General features: G+C 37.5%; 1 protein-coding gene across 10 annotated transcripts in view; it reads left to right on the top strand.

The window, feature by feature from the left end:
* Cplane1 (ciliogenesis and planar polarity effector complex subunit 1) overlaps positions 1 to 24333 on the top strand; it is a 129437-nt gene that overhangs the window by 39906 nt on the left and 65198 nt on the right. For all 10 annotated transcript variants that reach the window (XM_063258085.1, XM_063258081.1, XM_063258082.1 and 7 more), the window contains 7 exons: positions 2873 to 3037; positions 6009 to 6182; positions 6855 to 7083; positions 8539 to 8678; positions 11160 to 11377; positions 13682 to 13846; positions 21077 to 21215. In XM_063258085.1, coding sequence (XP_063114155.1) covers positions 2873 to 3037; positions 6009 to 6182; positions 6855 to 7083; positions 8539 to 8678; positions 11160 to 11377; positions 13682 to 13846; positions 21077 to 21215 — 1230 coding nt within the window. The remainder of the gene's footprint in view (positions 1 to 2872; positions 3038 to 6008; positions 6183 to 6854; positions 7084 to 8538; positions 8679 to 11159; positions 11378 to 13681; positions 13847 to 21076; positions 21216 to 24333) is intronic.

Genomic DNA, 24333 nt, shown 5'->3' with positions numbered 1-24333 from the left:
AGTTTTGAATTTGTGGCATAAAGAATCTTTTTTGATAATCTCTAGGTAAGTCTCATTCTGTCCTTGTTTTTGGTTAGTGATGAAACCTGTGGTTGATCATTAATGGAGAAAAATGAAATTTCTCATTGTGAATTTTTTTTTGTCACTGGGAGGATCTGTAATATTGAAAGGGAAACTTGATCAAATATTTCACCATCATCTTACATAGTCCTAGAGAAACATGAAGCTAAGGCTTCTTGCCCTCAAGTGATTTAAGAATTTCCTGTTAGTTGAATATATTATTGGGTTAGGTGTGATTTACGTGGGGTTTTTGATTAGAATGCAGGGATGTGGAGTCTAGGGCTCAGGTGTGGCTGAGATGAGGTCCTCAGCTAATGACCTAGTATGAACTCTAACTCCAACTACTACATGTCATAATGGGCTAGGTAGCACATTTATTTTCCAGCTGCTTTGGCTTTGTATGCTTTCTTTATTGAGCTACTTAAATCAGTATTTATTGGGTACCTATTGTATGCCCAGCTCTGTTCTGCTAACAATAATTGAAACAAACAACTTTACCTTCTAGTTTTCCACAGTCATCATTGTATTATGTGGTAGATGCTTGGGCACTCAGAAGAGCACTTCCTGCAGTCTGAGGTTGAGGTGCAAACACAGTTTGGGGAAAGCCTGAGAAATGGGGGTCTGGAGATTTAGCTCAGCGGCATAAGTGCCTGCCTTGCAAGCAGGCAGTCGTGAGTTCGATCCCCGGTACCGATAAAAAGGAAAAAAAAAAAAAAAAAAAAAAGAAATGGACATTTAAGGTAGAGGAGAAATTGATCAGTTAAGGCAGTGTGAGTGGCTTAACAGAGGATGTAGCATCCCCAAAACAAAAAACCTGAGAAACCATGGCATTTTGATATACTGTGAATACTGTAGAAGAGCTAGAGTAAATGACATAGGTATGTAATATTGATGGGAAGATAGTGTGATGTAGAGAACAGAAAGTGAAAGGTCTTGTGTCGAGTGCCACCCAGGAAAGGGTTCTATTTAAATATAGAAGGTCCCCAACTTACTAATGGTTTGACTTAAGATTTCTGAGCCTTATGATAGTGTGAAAACTAAGTATTTAGTAGAAATTAATCTATTCCTGGACAGGCAGTGTGTAGTGTATGTACACAATACTCTCTTATGATGCTGGGCAGTGGCAGTGCGTCATAGCTCCTAGTGAGCCACACACCATAAAGAGAAATAATTGATACTGTATGATGTACTGTATTGCAAAGCAACAGTGTTTAGTAGGTTAATCACATTTTCAAATTATAGTATCGTCCACTTAAGGTGGAGTATCATGTTGATGACAGTCTGTAATTCATATGTCTCACTACCAAGCACCTTGAGCCACCAGTAGCATATGCATGACTGTATCACTTCTATTACCAAGTAGGGTAAGGCACCCAATGGAAGTCATGCATGTACCACTGGTAGTTCAAAGTAGTAGGAATGTGTTAATTGGGATGTAACCTTATTGTATGTCAAGAAACATCTGTGCAGGCCATCTGGAAAGGTCACTTCAATACAATGTGGAGGGTCAATTACAGGACCATGATGTAAGATTGTGGGTTTTACTCAGAAGAAAATTAGTCATATATGAAGACTCTGAAACAAAACAGTGTCCAAGGGTCATGGATTAGAGGTCATATCAGATGGGTGTTTAATGAATTTAATCAAATGGTTTGTGATTTTGTAGATTTGTTAAAAATATGTAATGTAGTTCTCAGATAAGGAAATTATCCAACTGTCATTCAGTGAGATGAAAAGTTCCAAATAAAGAGAAAGATCTTATTTATTATTTTTTGTCTTACTTGGTGGGGGAGGGAGGAACAGAGTTTCACTGTGCAGTTCAGACTGGCCTTGAACACACTTTGTAACTCAGGCTGGCTTTGAACTCATTAATCCTCCTGCCTCAGCCTCTTGAGTGCTGGGATTACAAGCATCTGCCACCATGCTTAATTTTATTTATAGCTGTAGCCATTAGGAATAACTTGTAATGGAGGCTAAAAGTGGCAGTTGCTTCTTTATTTTTCTTATGGATGGAGGCCAGATTAGGGCTGATTTGGTGTTTCCATGGTATCACCAAGAACTCATCTTATTTTAGTTTTTCTGCTGTATTGTCGTTAGTGCGTTGCTTCCAAAACTAAGGCCATTGTATGGGCTAAAATGACTGCTAGAGGTCGAGCTATCATATGCCTGTTCTAGGCAGCAGACAGGAATAGGGTGGTTAGGGCAAAAAAAGAGTATACTGCACTTTCTAGCTGAATTACATCTCTTTACATGTTTCTTTCTGAAAGTTTGTGCAGTATTATGACTTGGCTTATGATTATATCTAGTGAAAAATTATGATCTAGGATTATAAAACCCAAAGCAAAATTGGAATTCTTTACTCAATAAGAATGGATAAGAGGTGGCAGTTGTTAGGGCCTTTTTTTGTTGAACTGTTGTTTCCTTCAGGAAGTTGTTTGGCCATCTTTTTGATAAATGAATGATTCCCCAGAGGCCTTTTGCCATGTTCATTTCTGTTTAATATGATCTGCATTTGAGATAGAAATCATTAGTGGACTTCAGCACTTGAAATGATAAAAATTTACAGGTTTCTTTAGTTAAAATCTTAGACATCCTCAAGACTAAAAAAAGAAAATAAAATTGTTCAGAATATAAAATGAAAACAAAATATTGCTGACCTGTTTTTAAAAAGTATTTTATTAAGATGTGAAACAGATATAAAACATAAAAAAGTTTATGTAAGTTTATAGCTCAATGAATTTCATAAATTACACACCTTTCTCTAACATTAACCATGAGAATTTAAAGTGAATGTAATTCTTTCTGGTTTCAGGAGGAAGAAGAACTTATTTTCTTCAGATACGCTATTATCTTTCTCTCTTGTACTGCCATCTCTATAATTATAATTTAAATGACGCTCAAGGATTATGTGATCAACTGGTAAGAGAAATACTGAGATGGTCCCAATTGCCTGTAAAAGAAAATGAAGATTATTTCGGTATGCTTTTCACAACTCAGTATGTGTAATCTTGTTAACTGTATTCATGGGTTTATAGAAATATTTTATGTACAAAACTAAGTTGCTGTGGGCTGGGGATTATGGCTTAGTGGCACATTGCCTGCCTGGCAAATGCAAGGTGATGAGTTTGATCCTTGGCATCCCCCCCCAAAAAAAATAGTTGATTACCCTGCTCTATACTCTAAATAGTATTAAATTAAGTTTTGAACTGTTAACTTCTTTTTTTTTTTTTTTTTTTTTTTTTTTTTTTTTTGTCTTTTTCATTTTTTATCGGTACCAGGGATCGAACTCACGACTGCCTGCTTGCAAGGCAGGCGCTTATGCCGCTGAGCTAAATCCCCAGCCCCGAACTGTTAACTTCTTAATAACAAGAATCATGTTGGATCTGTTAATTTTGTTTTGTCTGTTCTTAATCTTGCTATATACAGATGTTAGCAGTAATTGCCTGCTACACTTGTAGAATAATTTTGTCACATAACTGTTTAGACATAATACCTCATACCCCATTATCTTTTCTTAATATGTTTGTATTTTCTTTAAATGATGCTTAAAGTGATTTAGGACAGTTATCAAAAGCAGTTTTTGAGATATTCTGAATCTTTCTCAAAACCTGTTTAAAAAGATACAGTCTCTGGGTTGCCTTTTTTCCAAAAGATACAGTTAAATGAACCAGAACAAGAGAAATACATATATATGAGCATTTAATGTATTTATAATAATTGTAAGATGTTCGACTAGTACATGTACACAGTACATATGAATGTATTTGAAGGGCCCAGTATAACATACTTTTCTATTTATTAGTATATGTTTGTGATACATTTGTCATTAGAATTGGTACATATAGATATCACATCTGTAACCTTTTCTTTAATGTATCAGAACTACTTAAGTGAAGTCCACAGCATTTTATGTATGGAATCCCAGTCTTCCTACTGTTAATATTTTAGTGATGAACTCATGGCCTCATGACACTAGAAAAATGCTGTCCCACTGAGCTATACCTCAGCACCATAATAGCTTTTAAAATTTTAGCATTCATTATGGGGTAATACAGGTTCATTTCAGACAATTTTGATAATAAAATCACTTAAATTACTTTTTTGCCCAAGGCATTTCAATGTGTGTGTGTGTGTATATATATATATAGATAGATAGATAGATAGATAGATAGATAGATATAATATCTGTCTCTCTTTGGAGCTATTCAGTTTTGTAATCCTTACCCTTCTGTTTATAATTGTCTTGAGTATTATGACTATTTTTCAGTGTTCATAAATGGTCTTTTAAAAATACTTTTGCCTGGCAACCCACCTGTCTGTCTTTCCAACAGAAGCTTCCTTTCTCTCAATAAATATATTTTGCTCTTTAAAAAAAATTACTCTTGCAAAAGTTTCTATTGAAACTTTGTCCCATTTCCCATTTTAAGCTATAACCATATATTTTCTAAAGACTGTTTCAGTGTACTTAAATATTTGTTAGCATTATAAGATTTTTAGGGTAAATTCCTAGAAATGGTTTTAGTGAATAAAAATTCTAACATTTTAAGACTTAATTTCTATTCTTAGGTTACCCTTCAAAAGGTTAGCTAGCTATGTGTGAGTGGAAGACTTGTGTATGACTTTTTAAATATTTTTTACCAATATCTTTATAAGATTTTGCTTTCAGGATAAGTTAAATATCATAATTCATTTGTTTTAATTTTCAGTGATGCTTATTTAAAATATACTGAGCATTTACTTATTAGGTGAAGAATCTCTGAGACTGTCCTTCAAGTTTGGCATTTATAACGTGCAGTCATACCCAAAGCTGTGGTTTAAATGATGAAAGGAGTTAAAGCAAAATCAGCAAAGGAAAAGGGACATGGGGCGAGGCAGGCAGAAGTCTTCAGGAGTCCTCTCAGAATAGAGTCACACAGAAAGGTCTTGATTCCCCGGCAGGGTGTTTTGACAGCTCGTGTGAGACATCTGCTGTGGATGTTCATTAGGGACTCTGCTCAGGTTTTTAATCGGTGGCTGTCACACAGCTCCCTTGTGCAGAGCACATGACAAAGACCCATGTTCCCACAAGTAAGACAAATGTTCAGCATAAAATACATTGGTTTTGTAAACAGTGAAGGTCCAGTGAGCAATTCCTAGCATGGTGGAAATCTTCCCAGTAGCCAAGATCCCAGGTGCTGAGGAAGGGGCAATCGTTTATAGTTATTATTAATTTTTGTTATATAAAGTTGCCATTATTAACATCATTGTAGCGTATTCAGAATTACCTCTGCAGTTTTTCTTCTGGTACTGGAGATTGAACTCAGGGCTTTGTAATTGCTAAGCGCATTCTCTACTACTGAGCTACCTGGAAGCTGGACCTGAGAAATTCTCATGTAAATTAATTTTACTACCCATCCTCCTCACTTTTTTCACATCATACCCTATAGTCTTTTCACTAGTACCTCCTGAAAAACAACCAAGAAACGAAGGAAAGGAAAAAAGGAAAATAAATAATGAAATGCAAATGCTAAACTTGCAAGTCTATCATATCTAGATTATTTTGTAGATATTCATTGATTTTAAAAATAAAACTATTAGCTGGGCATGGTGACCCATGCTTGTAATCCTAGTACTTTAGAAGCTGAGGTAGGAGGATTGCTGTGAGCTTGAGACCCTATCCTAAAAAACCCCCAAAAATAGGGAGACCTATCCCAAAAAACAACAACAAAAAACAAGTTTAACTATGAAAATTGAATAGCTCCTAAGTGTTTGTGCTTATAATTATGAACTAATAAGTTTTACTGTCTTTATGATGTATGGGTACCTGTTATAACAGCTTGTATAGGCCATTGGTGCTCCTCTCTGAAAAAAATTTAATTACAATTTTCTTTTTGTCTAATGGACTTAAGTATTACTAGTTTTTGACAATTGGATCAGAGTCTCCTTCAGTCATTTGCCATCTTCCTTAGATGCTGAGAAGTCTCCTGGTGCATCTGCAGGGACTAGAAATGTCCATCCTGAGGCAGCAGTCAGAGTTGTCCAGTCCATGGCTCGTTTCATGGCCGCCTATTTCACCAATCAGCTGCTTTGTGTTTTGCCACCTCACAATGTCAATGTTCTTCCTCCACTTCATGTGAAAACAGGTAATATGATAAATGAATAGTTTTCTCACCTTTATGGGCACATGACAAATAAAACCATAATACATAAAGATCATTATTATATGAAATAACACTGTTCTAGCATAGCACTTGACACATTAGAGATGCTAAAGGACTATTTATGAACAACTAGAATCTGAGAAAGGCAGGTTGTTTTTATTGAATACAGATTTTCACAAGTTTTGGGCAAATTTTTATAAAATATCATATCATGTTTTGTTTTATTTTGGTTCTGGGGATTAAACCTAGTGCCTTCACACTGAATATATCCCCACTCCTTTTTTCATTTTCAAGACAGGGTCTTACTATATCACTAAGTTGCCTAAGCTGGCAATTTAGAGTCAGGAGGTAAAACAATGGTAGAGCACATAGTTAGCATATCAGAGGCCCTGAATTTGATTCCTAAATTCAACAAAACAAAAATACAGTGCATTCAGACTGGGAATTTGGGGAGCAATGCTCTGAGGTTGTTAAATTTAAATTGAACTCGTAACAAGAGTTTGCCACAGACAGGGGAGGACGTGGAGCCCGCTAACCTGAGCTTGTGCCAAGGTGCCAGGGCAAGAACAAGCTGAATGTGTTAAAGACATGTGAAGAGGCATGAGTTTGGATAAATGTATGTGACTATAATACTCATTTTTAATTTACTCACAGAGCAATCCCTTCGCCTTATTCCTCTGCAACACTCTAAGGTGACCAGTGTTGTAAGAGATCAGAATCTCTCTAATATATGGACAGCTGAATATGCCCTTGAATTATTATTTATTGGTGGCCTAGTTCCAGAGGCTGTGTGGTTGGCCCATAAACTTGGGGACTGGAAGACATCTGTTTCAATTGGTGTGGCCTTTCAGTTGTTCTGTAAGCATGACAGCAATTCCGTGAGGTATGTGTTTTAAACATAGCATAACAGTGTCATCTGAACTATTTCTGTCTCTCTTTTTTTTTTTTTTTTTTTTTGTCTTTTTCCTTTTTAGCGGTACCAGAGATCGAACTCACGACTGCCTGCTTGCAAGGCAGGTGCTTATGCTGCTGAGCTAAATCCCCAGTCCCTCTGTCTCTCTTCTTGGTATTTACATATGTGGATTTTTAGTTCTGAATTATCCAAGGGACTTTCTTTAGCGATTGCAATAACCTGCTTATGCCTGCTGTCCACTGTGGTGGCGATCCACAAGCTACCAGACAATGTGGTTGATGAAACCAAGGAGTTGCATTTTTAACTTAAATGTTTCAACACAAATAAGTAAGACACTAAGTCACTCAGTTTAGTAATCACTGTTTTAAATAGCACATGACTAAGTTTAGTTAAGTTAAAAAAGCAACTCAACATTTATTTAGTAATGCTATCATAGGGCACATAGTCAGTGAGAGAATTTGTCCCAAATAGGATTTGAGCTATAATCTAATTAAACAAATTTCTGATATTTTTCTGAATATCATGGCATTATCATGTCTTTTATACATTTTTAAATATCAATAATTCAGGGTATATTAAGTGGCTATTCTTTGCAAAGCTCTATTTAAGGTATCTTAGTGGATGAAACTTAAATGTCTCATAGTTTCTATGTTTAAGGTATTTATACTTTAATAGAGAAAATAAAACAAATCATATAATTTATATAGTACGCTAAGAAAAATGTCAGTGTTATTTTGGGGAGAATGGTAGCATCAAGTGAGGGAAAGACTCTAAAGGCATATTATCTAGTAGATGTTATTTGAGATGGGCAGTAAAGGGTAGACAGAATCTTGACAAATTGAGTAGCAATTGAGAGAGAGAACATTCTAAACGTAAGCAAAAACATTTGGCAAAAACAGTTTTGGGGCCCAGGGGTTTAGCTCAGTGGTACAAGTACCTCCCAAGCTAGTGCGAGATCATGAGTTCGATCCCTAGTACACCAAAAAAAAAAAAAAAAAGCCAGTTTTGGTTCAGGTTGGACAGTATGTATGTAGGAAAGCAAAGGGAAATAAAAACAGAAAAATATGTGTGGTACGTGCCTGAAATTCTAGCACTCTGGAAGGCTGAGGCAGGAGGATTTCAGGTTCAAGCTCAGCTTCAGCAACTTCATGAGATCTTGTCTCAAAAAAGGGCCTGCATATAACCTTAGTAGAAAAGCACTAGGTTCAGTCCCATGAAAAACATGGAGGATATTAGGCTGGCATAATGGGGGAGGGCCTTGATACTGTGTTTGCTTTTTAAGTGTAGGGTGAATAAAGACAGATGAATTTTTTTGACAGATGAATTCTAAAATGTCTAAAATTTTCATGTGTTGTTCTTAATGTGTAAAATCTTCCCTTTTAAAAAAAAATCAGATTTATTTCCCTTAATTTGATTTCTTTTCAGGTCCAAGAAAAGGAGTCTGAATCTGCCATTAAATATGACTCCAATACAGATTTTCCAGGAAAAACTGCAGTGTTTTTTAGGTCAGCCAGCCTCATTGGAAGCAAAAAATGAAATGGGCTCAAAATATAAAAAATTTACAGGTATTTTATCTATGTAAGGTCTGACATACATAGCAGCTTCATATGAACCTTTATTATAAAAAGCATATAAATATCTAGAAATGTATTAATGTTTTGAAATAAACTTATCAAAAATATACAAATAGTATTTAGAATTAAGTATGGCACCATCTAAAACTGATGCCAGCTCAAAACATAAGAGTTAATAACTGTGACTGATTTTCAGGTTTTCGTTACTGTATACTAATTTGTTTTTTTTTTTTTTTTTAAATGGGCTATCATTATGTAGTGCAGGCTGGTCTTGAACTCATGGACTCATGTTGTCTCCTGTTTCATTCTCCTGAGTGTCAAGAACTAAATGTGTCCACTACCATGACTGGCTTATACTAAATTTAATTCTGCTGCACTGGAATGATTTTCTTTTGCACTCATTAAATAATAGGATCTCAAACCTGCAAGTGCACTTGAAAGTGATTTAAACTCTCATCTAATATGTACATATATATATTTTATAAATTTGCTTGTAAATGTTTGATTGCTTGGATAGAATCTAAAGTCTTTCACATGCTAGGCAAACTTCCACTGAGCTACACCCTTAGCCTATATTTTTAAATTAGAAACATTAAAAACTAAATAGATGCTTAAAGTTATTAGACTAGATTAAAATTAAAATTACAAAATTAAAAATAATTGCATGTACTATGTAGATTTACCTAGGAATGCTAAAAAATTTGCTTACCCAAATGGAGTTATTCACAGAAAAAGTGTGAAGTTCTTTTTTTAATTTTTTTTCTTTTTTCTTTTTATGGGTACTGGGGATCGAACTCACAACCGCCTGCTTGCAAGGCAGGTGCTTATGCCGCTTAGCTAAATCCCTAGCCCCAAGTGTGAAGTTCTTTAAAGACATATATTTAATAGTAAAACCAGGACAACAGAGGGATACTTTCTTTTTCTTAGTGCTTTATTCCTTTAAGGAATAAGACTTCTAAATCTACATTCCTAAAACAATTTTTCTGTCTTGAGAGAACCTATCTCTGACTGTAGAAATCTGTTAATTTTTCTTTAATAATTTTCTCTCCAGCTCATTTAAGCTAATAAAATGATAACTATAAAAGCTGAATTTGACAAAAAGGCCTGAAAAGGCTTAATCTGAAACTAGGTGTGGAGGTGCAGTTGTGGAGACCCAGCTACTTGGGAGCCTGAAGTGGAGGATCACTGGAGCCTAGGAGTCTTAGTATAGCCTACACAACACAGCAAGATCCTAGCTCAACAAGACAAAGCCTAATCTGAACTCTCGGTCTGGTCCTATGTTATTCTATATTATGTGTACACTCTCCTCTAGTAAATACATAGGTAAAATGTGTTTCTAGATAAAAGGCAAAAAAAAACCTCCTATTTAAATCCCAGTCTTTCAGAGAGTAAAGGGAAATTGCCAGAAGTCTGAAAAAAGCAAATACAAATTCAAGGGATTCCACTCTTAGGTAATTACTCAAGAGAAATAAAACATAGATCTATTGAAAATTCTGTACATAAATATTTATAGCAGATTTTTCATAATGGCCAAAAATCAGAAATATTCCAAATGTCTGTTAGCTGGTAAATGGAAAAACAAATTGCAATATTTCTTTAAAATAATATAGTAATGAAGTAATAATACTACAATGTATTATAGCAATAATAAGTAATATAGTAGTGAATATTATATTATTTCTTTAAAATAAGCACTTTTTCTCATAATATTCCTATAGTGCATACTGAGTATGTTAGAGAGAAAGAGAGAGCACAGGTAAGAAACAAAAAAAACAAGAGTAAGAACAAGAGGGAAGAAGACAGGAGATGTATTGAAGGCTAAAGCAAAAACATAAAGCAACAGAGATAAAATATAAGAAAAAGAAAGATAGGGTTCATAACATAATAAATGTAGATCTGGGGGAAACCCTAAAATGTGTGTGAAGAGACAAGCTTCCTATTGAAGTCTTATTTGTCCAGAGGTGGCCATGTGAAGGACAAGCACTATTATCACTTCTGGTGCTCTATTGTTCCTTGTTTCTTTAAGGAAGAGAGGTTCTTCAGCCATTGATTTGCCCAAGTAACAAACTAAACTAAAGCTTTGTGCATAGCTTTATAGCTGGAGTGTAGCGAGATATACATCCATAGTATATTATGTACACTACAGCAGTGTAGTAAAGAATTTGGCCTTTGTTTTGACCTTGATTTTTTGGAGGTACTCTACATCATTCCTTAGTGGAATGTTTTTTAGTTAAGAATGTTAACTCACCATACCCAAGAGTCCTAGTGTGAAGGCTGGATCCATGGAAAGACCAGCTATACTGTTTAGAACCTCGTAAGTACTGCCTCGGCCTTCTAAGTACTGGGATGATAAGCATGTGCTACCATGCCTTGCATGTTTATTCTTGACAGTTTTACTTTTTCAGATTTACCAAATAGGATAAGAAGTTTAATTTAAGTTTTAACTGTTTCAGTAAATTTTGTGTTTGATAGATCCTATTGAAGAAGAAGATATAGATCTGCTGTTTAGTTCAGTGCAGGAAGTCCTGAAGGCATCAGCTATGACTGACGCAGATATTCTCTCAGAGACTCTTCAGCTTCTGGTGGACTCTGCTAAGGACGTCAGTAAGAGTCTGTGGGGCTTAGTGCCCATCCGCTTGTATCTTCCAGCTCCTCCATTGTACTGTCCCCAGCCAGCTGTTCTTAGTGAAGTAAGCTTTAGTGCATTATTGTCTTAAATAAAGATAGTTTTGTCTAATAATTATCACAAGCTTGGAAGACAAATTTCTGGGTCCCAGCTTGGCTGTTACTGTGTATAGTCTTGGGTAATTTACTGAACTGTTATTTAAATGTTTTGGTGTTTTGTTTTGTTTTGTGTTACCAGGGATCAAACTTAGGACCTCACGCTTGCCAGGCGGGCACTGGGCCACTGAGTTATCTCCCTGGCCCTTATTTAAATTTTTTTATCTATAAAAGACATGTGATAATAGCACTGTTATGAGTGTTAAATGAGATTTCTGTAAAAACTTTTAGCTCAGGAACTGGAACACATAAGTATTCAATAAATGTTAAGATTACTGAAATAATAAATCAAAATTGTGAGAAATTTCTCAACACTGGCTTTTTAAAATAAGGGTTTTTTAGGGTAACAATTGATGTAATCAATGAGAAAAGTAAAAGCCATCCATTGCTTGACTTTGAGTCACGTGTTTGCTTTTGCCTTTTTTGTTTGTTTGTTTGCCTCTGCCCTTGTCTTTCCCTGTCTTGAAGGACTTTTATTTTAATTTTTTTTCCATTTTCCATTTTTGTCTTATGTACTCTTCAGGAGCTTTTCCTCTACCATTATTAAAAACTCTTTAATCTAGGCTGAGGGAGGACAATTTCAAGTTCAGGCCAGTCTGGGCAATTTAGCAACTCTATAAAATAAAATTCTTAAAAAGGCTAGGAATGGAGCTCAATGGTAACATGTCCCTGGCTTAAATCTCTAGTATTGCAGACAAAATAAACTACCCCAAACCTGAAATTCTGTTAACCTTACAGTTGGCTGATTTTAATATTCAAATTGTTACTACATATATATTTAGATTTTTGAAATGTGTATTGTTTTAAAGCAGTTATAATTGTTTCTTTACTACTTTTAGTGCCAGCTATCTGTATCTAGTTTTTCTGTACTTCAGTTTCACTAAATTAAAATATGTCACTCATCGATATTACAGATATATTACAAACAAAAGGAGTGAATAGTTTATGGTACTTCTAAGTAATTCACCTTTCTCCTCACATGTGAGTCTTCAGTGTATTGGTTTAGAAAGGTACTTTTGGATATCTTACGGTGGTCTCAATTTGAGTGGTTACTTTTGTACTTATTTTTATTATAGTAATCCCCAAGGGTAGATTCTCTTCTAATTGTCACTCTATCAACTAGAACCTCTCATGTTGCAAATGATAGAAACCTTGGTCACAGTGGCTTAAACATTGAAAGCCTTACTGGCTCATGTAGTTGAAAAGTCCATTGGAGTGACAGGCTTCTGACTCAGTTATGCAGCAAAAACTTGGGCTTTTTGTTTGTCACTAGTGTGTTCTCTCTAAGGTGTCAGCACCTTTGTGTGAAGAGGACACTGCCAGCAGCTCTCTTTCATGTCCACCGGGAGAGGGATGGAGAGAAACAAAAACAGCAGAATTACTTCTCTCCCTGCCTCCCGTACAGGAGTACTGCAACAGGCTTAGATCACATGAAGGTCCTTTAGGAAGCACCTGTAGGGCTATTGCATTTAAAACCCTTGCTTGAAACTGGGCTTGAAGCTTTCTGAGTCATGTGGGCTATGCAGGAAAATGGCCAATATCCAAGATGGAGAATTGTTAATAAGGAGGACCAGAAGAAGAATGTTAGAAAAGCAACTGTTTATAACACATTCTTTCATTCTTTGCAAAAATAATTTTCACTGGTTTGAACAGCATTTATTCAACAAACACTTAAATGTGTTCTATTACCCATTGGACCTTATTCTGTGCCGTGTGATAATACAAAGACCAATAACATGTTCTTTGAGTTCTCATTCCTGTGGGAAACAGATACAGAATAAATTGGTAAATGCTCTAATAAAAGTATGAGCAAAGTCATGTCATACCATTGATGAGGTGGGCTCTACAAGGAGGAAACACTGAAAGGAGGGGGAAAGATACTCCAGGCAGGGGAAAGGAAAGAGTCTTTCCTGAAAATGAGCTCTCCTGTGACAGTCTCCTAGGAGTCCAGAATAGTGAGCCTACCCTGAGCTGGGGACGACTTGGGACTGTGGTCCACTGAGCTCTGTGCACTGTGTGAGGGGAGAAAATTATTTCTGAAACACCAGAGATAGCCTGAGTCAAAATCTCGGAGTCTGTGTGCCTCAAGATTTCCTGTCTCCAGGAACATTCTAGTTGGAGAAGCACTGATAATCATTTTCCTATCTTTATTTTCATTGTAATATTTCAAACTTCCTTGTTGTCACTGAAATTGAATACCTTATTGTCCTCAGGAAGATGAAGATGATCTCCTTTTAAGAGCTGAAAAAGAGAATCGTCAAAAGGTGTCTGGAATCCTTCAACGTATTCTCTTACTTTTCCGGGCAGCTCGGTGTTCTTTTCCTGTAGCACAGTGGTACATCTTGCAGCTGAGGTGGGCAAGAAAAGTCATGCAGAAGGTATGTAGATGTCTGGGTCATTCATGTGCTATGTTAAGTAACTGACGTACGCCAATATTTATACTATAGTAACACTTCCAAAGGATCCTCCCTTTGAACCCATGAATTTCATGCTAATTTACCATAAGCAGCCTAGAGAGTGTCGGTTGTTTTTACTGATAGGACTTTGAGCTGAGTCTTCCTGTCTGACTGTAGTCACTGTAATCTATTTAATTAATTCCCAGGAATTACACTTACTTTCTCCCCTCACAATCACTGAAGACTAAACTCAGTTCCAGACTCTTCTCCTACTTCTTTCTGAGATGTAATCTGTGTTGTATGGGAACTTTACTAGGTTCAAGGAGTGAAAAGTTCTTGGCTGTTTCCTGTCAGGAGTTTCCAGTAGTTTAGCTGTCCCTTTTGCTACTGTCTGCAGGTGGTTCAGTTTGGTTCTGGAGCTGTCGTCCTCTTTCATATTGTCTTCCTACTAGCTGTAACTACATTCTTGCACTCCATCTGAACAGAACACTCATATCTCCTTATCCAACTGCAAGTCTTGTCTTACCAGGTATTTTTGAAAATTAGCCTACTGTTTAGAGAAAGTCACTTTGTGAAATTTACATGCAGTACCTACAAAAATTTATTCTATATCTTTATCATCACAATGAAGACCAAAAGTAGATTAGTGGTTGCCAATGACTATAGAGGGGGGAAATGAACAGTGACTATTCATGGTTTTCCTGTTAGAGTAGTAAAAATGTTACAGCATTATACAGTGGTGGTGATTGACTGAGTGTACCAAAACCACTCTATTGTTCGTTTATTCATTATTTTATTTTGTAATATTCAGATTTGAAACCAGAGCCTTCACACTAGGCTGTATCCCTAACCCTTTCTCAGTTTTTTTTGTTTTGTCTTTTTTTTCCTTTTTATTGGTACTGGGGATCGAACTCATGACTGCCTGCTTGCAAGGCAGGCGCTTATGCTACTGAGCTAAATCTCCAGCCCCTCCTTTCTCAGTTTTGTTTTTCTTTGTTTTTTTTTTGTTTGTTTGTTTTTTTTTGGTACCAGGGATCAAACTCATAACCTCATGCTTGCCAAGCAGGCACTTATTCCACTGAGCTAAATCCCCAGCCCTTTCTCAGTTTTTTAAGAAAGGATCTCTCTAAGTTGCTGAGTTGTCTAAATGAGGCTCAAACTTGTGCCTAAGCCTCCCAGAGTGCTGGAATTAAAGGCACATGCTGCCAAACCCAGTGATTTTTACATTTTTCTGGTTGCTGCTTTTTTTTTTTTTTTTTTTTTTTTTTTTGGTACCAGGGATAAAACTCACAACCTTGTGCTTGACAGGCAGGTGCTTATGCCACAGAGCTAAATCCCCAGCCCATTGAATTTTACATTTTCAAGAGATGGATTTTATGGTGTTTGGATTTTGTCCCAATAAGAAATACTAAAATGAAAATTTTGCACAGTATTAGTCTTTTGTTCTGTGCTAATTGCCACAAATCTAGTGGTTTAAAACAGCACCTGTTTATTCTTTCTTTTTTTTTCTTTCTTTTGGTACCAGGAATCAAACTTATTGATAGAACTGTTGGGGACCGGCGGCAGCTGAAAAGATAAGAAGTATGAAATATAAATGACCTTTTTTTTGAGAATGCAGGGAGAGACACCCCTGACCCCATGGGGTGCGGCATCTCCACCCCAGGGTTGGCGATCTCTCCGTGGAACACGTGGAGTGAGGCACATAAGTAGCCTCGGCTTGGGCTGGAACCTAAGGGGGCATTAGGGATGCACAGGTAGCCCATTGGTCTTTGTTTGGTGCCAGAGGTATATTCCTAAGGGTGGAGGAGATAGGAGTTCCTTGGCTTTACCGGCTACAGTGTCCGGCCTGGGCCAAAACCCTTTCATATCCCGTCTTATGATTATTATTATGAAAGTGGCGAAGATTTCTCTCTTTAACTATTTCCTGCTGGCAGAGGGCACTGTACTGGGGTCTAGGGGAGTTGACGGGATGACTGTTGATGCCCAGGTAGAAGCTGGTGCCAGGTGTTTTAGCTAGAACAACTTCACTGGTGAATGCACATATGTTAGACTGGAAAAACAAAGAGACAAGATGTTATGAGGAGACATGGCATTGTAATATTTAAGGACCCAGGTGAGGTAGAGGGAAAGGTGCCTTTGATTTAGACATGTCATTGTATTAGGACCATGTGAAATATTTGCACAGTAAGGCAGAATTCTGAAAAATAAATGTGGGATTAGGAGGAGTGAAGTTATGAGAGGTGCTTATTCCCCATCTGAAAGCATAAAAGTTAAAAGGGTAGGTAGGTAAGGCTTGTCTCTGGTATGCATGATGTTGAAGTCTGTAGGAAATACTTTAAGAGTCCTGCTGTAAAAATGATCATTAATGGAACCTAAGAAATTAGAAACCGAAGTGGATAACAAAACATGACATCCTATGAGTCATGGCTGTGGGATCTTGGTAAGGCAGAGATGAGTAGTGAAAGGATGGTTAGATCTAGGGCTTGAGTGATGTGAAACCAAAATGGCAGTCTAGCAACTTTGATCACTGTTGAGGTTGCCAAGAATATCAGGTACGTATGGGTCACTGTAACCTGGTTGTCCATACCATCCTGAATGCGCCTGATCTCATCTGATCTCGGAAGCTAAGCAGGGTCAGGCCTGGTTAGTACTTGGAATGATTTGCTGTAACAGAACTTTAGCAAGCATATCAGCAGTTTCCCTGGTTGTGGGAAAGGCTCTCATGTATCCTGAAAAAGTATAAACAAAGTGAGAAGCCAAAATGTATCTATCAGCCTTGACCAGGGTTACCTGAGAAATTGGTGAATTAGAAAGGAAGGGGGTGGTCTTATATCACTGAGGAGAGGTTTACTAGTGATAACAGGTGTAAGCTGTTGAGGCCTCAGTGTGTCTAAGTCAGCCTGTATAAAAGGCATTTTAAGATTTAGGACTGGGACCTGCATGAAATAGGCCCTGTTTATAAATGGCATAGATTGACCATCAATACCCCGTCATAGAGATTGAGGACTTAATATAGCAGCCTGAAAACTCAGGAAGAACTCTGTATATATGGCCTCTATGTCCATAAATATAGAGAACGTTTTACCTGAGAGTTTAATGTGACTTGGACTCTGAGACGGACACCCACAAAGGGGGCTGTTGTTGCCCTGAACCCCTTCAGTCTTCGGCAGCAATTTTTGTCAGCAACAAATCTGGCAGTGTTGGCATTTTAGGATGGCTTACCCACTCTCTGGTGGCTAAGACAGTCCAGCAGCCCTGGAGTAAGGTCTCAAAGAACGCCAGGATGGGGCATTGTCTCTTGCCCAATGTCTTCTGCTGCATTTGAGCGTGGTCTGTGGCAGGGGGCTAGGCAGCTCCACCTTGTGTAGGTTTGCCTATGTCAGAACTCCAAGTGTTACAAGTGTTAAAATATGAAAAACCATATTAAGATCTCTATAGATTTGAAGGTCAAGTTTTGCCTTTTTGTTTGGGACTTGGACTACAGTAGAATTAAGTAAGTATGCAGGAGTTTAATATATTTAACAGGGTATTTATAACCTTAGTAATGACTTTCCATAAGGAGGACAAGGTCTACAGAACTTTAGGAACTGACACATTATTTATGTCATATATATAAGGTGTAAGTTTGGCTTGTGCTGCAGTGCTGGTCCCCCTGCCCTCTTTGAGCGGCCTGTGTGGCATTTGAGATCAGAGAGCAGGCTTTATCTGGATGGTACACCGCTTTTTTTTAGGGTGCCACATGGAATTAACAAAAAAGGCTTTTAGTCTGCCCTTTCTCTTTTGGAGTATAATCTCATTTTAATGGAAACATTTTGCAGTAAAAGTTTACCAATCTTATGAATAAATCTATGAAAACTGATCTAATACTGTCAAATTTTGAACACATTTACTTTTTTTAAACCTGTTATTTGCAGTACTATGAACCAAGACAAAATAAAATAAAAGTTTGAACAAAACCCTTGTCTTGGAAGAGAGCTAGTGGGTTTTTAGCAAAAAGGAATTTATAATTATCTGGATCTAAAAGAAAACGTTTGTCATGGCTGGAGCACACACACAAAAAAGGCAGCAGAAACAATCTGAACTTAATATCTGAAACCGCGAATATAGTGTCAGATCAGCAATGAGTTTATCCGTTGTGCCTGTCTGCAGCGGCAGACAGGTCGCGTCTGTAGAGAGAGCATACTCGAGCTTGGGGGCGGGGGCACACAGAGTGGCACACAGAGTGGGCGGGGTGAGTGCCAGGACGCACACAGGGGTGGGCTGGACTGCCCCTAGAAACACATAAGGTGGCGGCAACGGTGGCGCACGGGGGAGGGAGGGACTGGGACGGCACCTGGGGGAGGGGCAGCAGTCGCGTGGCATTGGGAGGCGGAGTTGGGGTGCAGTGTGAAGCTGGGATCTTACAGGCTGGGACCCTGTCTGCTGGGCACCGCGGTAAGCTGGAACTGCACGGGGCGTGCAGATTAGGGTGTGGCGTTAAAGCCAAATGCGCGTGTGGATCTGGCCACATGAGAGCTGAGACACCACTCGAGGTGTTGGGGGCAGCGGCGTGAAAGCCAAAAAAACTGTTTAAAGCCCAAAGCAGTTTTGTGCGTATCTCTTAACACTGTTTTGGTCTCATTTTTTATCTCGGTGGGGAATGGGTTGGCACACACGGGAAACAAAGGGATGCTGGAACGCAGTGGGGCGGCAGGGAGCAGGGAGGAAAGGAGACACTGAGAAAGCTCCAAAAGGCTGCAAGGGAAGACACTGTTACCTCTTTAAGTGTGGAGAAGGGGAGGGATCCTGGAGGAGCAAGAAAGGACACACATTCCCAAAACAAAGGCTTAAAGATAGTTTTGTAAGCTTGTTGGCAGTGTGATAAGCCATAGATAGGTATGGTTTTTTTGGGGGGGGAGACAGGAAGTGGTCCCCGAGATAATATCTGGTGTGGGGTCTAGCCCATGGAGTTACAATCAGATGAAGCAATGGGCCGTGGTCTGTCAAGCTTAAAGTCGTCACTTTGCACCTCAGACTGACGGGTTATATGGCTCCAAAACTCTTAATAATTGGCTGCCACCAATATTATGATTTTACGTGGGTTGAGTAAGAGCTCTGCTGTGAGAACTTAAAAAGCTCTAAAGGACTTGAGGGCCTCTCAGTGTGGGCAGTCCAGAAAACTCTGCCTTAGGCTATCTGAACCCAAAGGACCGGAGAGATTCATGGACGCAGGTTTGCCCAGGAAGACCCTGCCCTGGGCTGTCCAAAGGACGTGAAAGCATCACGAACCCATGCAAAGGGGGAGAAAAGCCACCTGGGGCCTGGCCCAGTGACACTCTCTGGGGAGTTGCTCACCTGTGGTAAATTGGTTGGTGTTGTTTGCGAACTGGCAACGACAAGTTTACAGCTCCTGAGTGTAGAAGTGAGGAATTAATGCAGGATGCAGTCCGGTCCTGGTCCTGAACAGCAGGGGACTCAAACTGGGAACCAGCCCCAGGAGTCTCTAATCTGCCATTTCCGGTCAGGGAATCATGATAGAACTATAGGGGACTGGCGGCGGCTGAAAAGAAGTGTGAAATATAAATGACCTTTATTTTGAGAATGTGGGGAGAGACACCCCCGACCCCACGGGGCATGGCATCTCCACCCCGGGGTCGGCTATCTCTCCGTGAAATACGTGGAGTAAGACACATAAGTAGCCTTGGCTTGGGCTGGAACCTTAGGGGGCATTAGGGATGCACAGGTAGCCCATTGGTCTTTGTTTGCACCAGAAGTAGATTCCTAAGGGTGGGGGAGATAGGAGCTCCTTGGCTTTACTGGCTATAGTGTCCAGCCTGAGCCAAAACCCTTTCACATATGACCTCTCAACTTTTCAGGCAGACACTTATGCCACTGAGCTAAATCCCAGGCCTGACCTGTTTATTTTTAAAATAGCACCTGCTGGGTATAGTGGCACACACCTGTAATCTTAGTATTTAAGAGTTGCAAGTTTGAGGCCAGCCAGGGCTACATAATGAGTTCAAGGCCAATCTGAACTGCACAAGACCCTGTCCCCCAGCAAACAAACTCAAGCTGTAATACTTGTTTATTGTGTCACCATCTCTGTATCAGAAATCTGTTTGTTGAGCTGGGTCTGGCTGAGTCTAGCAAGGCAAATCAGGATAACAGTGGCCTGCATTTCCCTAAGTAGCTTAGAGAAACATCCATTTTCAGCTTTGTCCATTTCCAGCTTCAGTCAGGTTTTTGGCCAATGTCGGTTTTATATGGCTATAGGACCAAGCCCCTCACCCCCTAGCCCTGCCATTCCCTCCTGGCCTTACTTCCTAGTGCTGTCTTGATAGTCAGTGCCATGAATGTGTTTGACAAGAACACTGTCTTACATGCTTACAAAGGAATGGGATTAGATCACATCTTTCTGGAATTGACTAGTGGAGGGGAAAGTAGATTGCAAGTCTTCTGCTAATCCTTCCTTCCCAGGTTTATGTTTCATAGATCCCTTTTCTTTCATCTATAACAACTTTTTTATTTTAATTCATGATTTGTTAGACAGGTAATTTGTTCTATACCACATTAACTTATTTTTATTTTCTTGTAAACTGGAAATTGATCTGTACTCATCAAGGTAAAGAGATTTGATTATATTCAGAATCAATCTCTCTCAGACAGATTCTCTGTGTTTTGTTGCATCCCATATGTGGCAGCAATGTCTGTTTATTTCACTTTCAGTGATGGTGAGATTGATCAGGTAATTTCAGTTATGTCATACCCTCTGTCCAGTACTCACCATCTATTTATTTTTTTAGGAGTTGCAAAATCCTTGTCTCAAAAAAAAAAGGTTATATATGTAGATAAATTTTTGTCTGTTTTTAGATTGCGCATAATTTATTTTGGAAAAAATTTAGGTACTTAGATTATTTTCTTTGTTGTCATCACTTGGAGAAAACCATGGATGAAGAACATTGAATTGTTTTTATACAGGTAAAATTGAGTGACGAGAGTGTAAGAACTAGTTAGAACCTTTATCTTTTTTGATATACAATCCAGTGAATTTCTTGAGTTGAATCTGGGCTAACTTTCTGAAAGTATGGTTGATTTCAGGGCTGTTTTTCTAGCATAGGAGAGGAATTGTGCTATGGTTTCCATTCTGTACAGTTATCTCAACTGCCTTGCTCTTTTATAGTTTTCTTTAGAAATTGTACTAATGATAATGTATTCTACATTCTTTTCTTTCAGATTCGAATGAAAGGGTCCCTTCCTTTGCTGAATCCTTTCCCCCAGTCCTTACTTAATTACTGTAAAGGAGGTGTAGCATTCTTTAGACCTGGAGCAGCTGGAGAGCACAAAGTTGATGAAGTTTCTGTTGGAGCAATAGGTTTGTCAAAAATGAATTGCATGTTAGTAATTAGCCTCAGTATGAATAATGATGTCTTTTTCATTTGATTTGGGAAAGTTTCTAAACTTTTGACTCTTTGAAGTATAGTATATCCTGATATCTTACTTTGTTTTTATGCATAAGTACTATATTTAACAGCCATGTATATACATGTATTACATGTATGATTTTAAGCTAGGAATTTATTATAAAAAACTGGCATTTGTGACTTATTGTCATTGATTTATTTAAATTTGGAATTTTAGCACACAAGAATACCATTGATCATTTTCTTGGCAGCATCTAAGGTATGCTGCCAAACACAATTAAGTGGATTGATTTTGAAACTTTTAGTATAGACTTAGCAATTTTCTCTGCTTTTGTAACTTACCATGCCCCACCTAAGCTTTTTTTCCATTTTATAAATATTTATATCTACTAATTTTAATGGCTTTTATTAGCAGACATTGAATTTTACTTTAAATTACCATCAGCATATCCATTTCTTTTTTGTATTTTGAAATAGTTCTGATTCTCAGAGGTAGAATTGCTAAGTAAATGAATTGCCTTTTATTGTTGCTCTGGAGATTGAACCCAGGGCATGGTGGCACACCCCTGTAATCCTTGTATTCAGGAGGATGAGGCCAAAGTATCATTGCAAGTTCAAGACCAGCCTGGGCTACAAAGTGAGCCCAAGGCCAAGCCAGCCTGAACTGCATAGCGATACCTTGTCTCAAAAAGACAAAAATAAAAAACATCACTATATATAGATAACAATTTTTAAAAATGCAATCCTATTACCGTACCTGACAAATTAAAATTTTGAAATATATTACATATTGTGTTTAAATTTAATTGGTTATCTCAAGTATGTCTTTTTTACAATTGTGTTTTTTTGAAATCTAAATGCAAACAAGGTCTTCCCCACATTGTATTCTGGTCCATATGTAACACTCAGTGCATAAAAATCCCCTTCTTGCTACTTTTTAAAATTTACTTATTTTTGAGACAGGGTTTTGCAGTGTAGTTCAGGCTGGCCTAGAACTCACAGCAGTTCTGCCTCAGCTTCAGAGCACTGGGATTACAGGTGTGTACCAACATGCTTAGCACCCCTACTTTTTGTTATATCATTTATTTATTGAGGAAACCAGATCATTTATCTAGTAGAATCCTTGTAATTCTGATGTCCATTGATTACACCTTTTTTTTGTGTTCAGATTTTTATGACCATGACTTACAGTAAGGTGTAGATTTTATATCAGTACAGTACATTTACCTATATAAATCTGGGATGGAAATTTAATCAAAAAAAGGGAAAAGGTGAACTATTATTATGTATAATGAACTCTTACTATTTTCTATTCTATATTTTTAAAATGACTGAGACCCACTGAATTCATTTTATAATCTAGTAGTTTATAACAGATTATAATTCACAGTTGGAAAACACATAAAAACATGCTTTTACATGAATAGCTGCCTAGTATGTTGTAGCACTTGATCATCCTGACTCTTGGCCGTAGTTCTGTTCTAACATGCCTGTGAAATAGGAAACCATGAACATATCTGTCAGTTATGTTGTCTTTCTTAAATACCGGGCTGTTCTCCCCTGGTAGAACATATCAGAATCTGATGTGGAGGTTTGGGACATAGTGCAGAAATGCCCACGGGTGAGCCTGGTAGTCTCCCTGGGAGATCTTCCCACCATCTTCCCTTTTGGCTGGCTAGAATTTGTGAAAGACCTAATCTGTATACTCTTCTTCCATATTGGCAGTCAGTACTTTCTAGTTGTATAATATTATTTAAAAATATAATAAGTAGCTTTCTAAAGAAGGTGAAAGTACCGCTAATATAAAAACCAGTATAAAAATATGTATTAAATTAATATTAGTATAACAATATTAGTATTAGTATAAAAAGTATTAGTATTAGTATATTAGGTTTTTTTTTTTAAATTTAGGCCTACATGAATAATTGTTGTATTTTAAGGGATTATCTCTCTATAAGAAAAGGTCATTATTAACCACAGTACAAAAACTTAAATTTAAATTAGGATTGAAATTTGTTTTATTAGCTGATTGTATATAAATGATTAGTAGCTGATTGTGTATAAATAATGATGCTCAATACAATGTGATACCATATTGGCAATAAAAGAAGTATATTACCACTATGAAAAGATAAGCAAAGTACATGAGCTTTTAAAAAGGCTAATTGTAAAGCAATATACACAGTATGAATTTTGCTACCTTTGAGTACTTGTATGCTGTGTTTTGTTTTATTTTGTCTTATTTGTTCTCAGTGCTGGGGATGCAATGAAGGGCCTCATACATGCCATATGTTCTACCACTGAACCACACTCCTGGCCCGTGTGTTGGTTTTAATAAAAAATGCATATTGGCAATAGTCTCTAATACTTAAAAATTTCAATATAAATGCATATCAGTTAGTGATTTTTCAAGACTAGGGCTATGGTTGTAGCTTAGTGACATAGCTCTTGGTGTGTGTGAGACATTCAGTTAGTTTCCCAGCACTAAAAAAAAGGATTTTGCAAATTAATTATGCTGTGTAGAGTTATGTGTATTGGCCTTGAAAAATATTTGTTTTTTAATTTTTATTTTAAAGAGAATAAAACTAAGCAAAATAAAATAGAATAAAGCTAATCAAAACAAACCAGTGTAAGTGACACAGGACTTCAAAACAATATGAAATCAACAATGGTTACCACAGTGCCTCTTGTTGTCTTCAAAATAGCTGCGATACCTTCCTTCAAACATAGTAAAAATCAAAACACAACAGAAGAGAACCAATAAAAACAAAACAATGAATGCAGTAAAAGACTTCAAAATAATATGGGTAAATCCAAAAAGACTACCATAATATATCTTGTTATCTTTGAAATGGCTTCCCATGCCATTGAATATAATAAAATCAAACAAAACCCAACAAAATAATGAAAATGATACAGGACCTCAAAATAAGACAACAGGGAATCAACAGTGGCCACCACCTGCAGAAAGAGAACCCCATAGGTGCTACAATGCATATTGTTATCCTCTCTCTGAATAAATTATCAGACCACCGGCTTTAGACCTGCAAAGTCAGTGAAACAGTAAAC

This window comes from Cavia porcellus, unplaced genomic scaffold (genome assembly GCF_034190915.1).
Source record: "Cavia porcellus strain 051 isolate PalLab524CR breed Dunkin Hartley unplaced genomic scaffold, mCavPor4.1 scaffold_11, whole genome shotgun sequence".
Classification (NCBI taxonomy): Eukaryota; Metazoa; Chordata; class Mammalia; order Rodentia; family Caviidae; genus Cavia; species Cavia porcellus.
The sequence above is the reverse complement of the archived record's forward strand: the minus strand, read 5'-3'. Positions and strand labels throughout refer to the sequence as shown.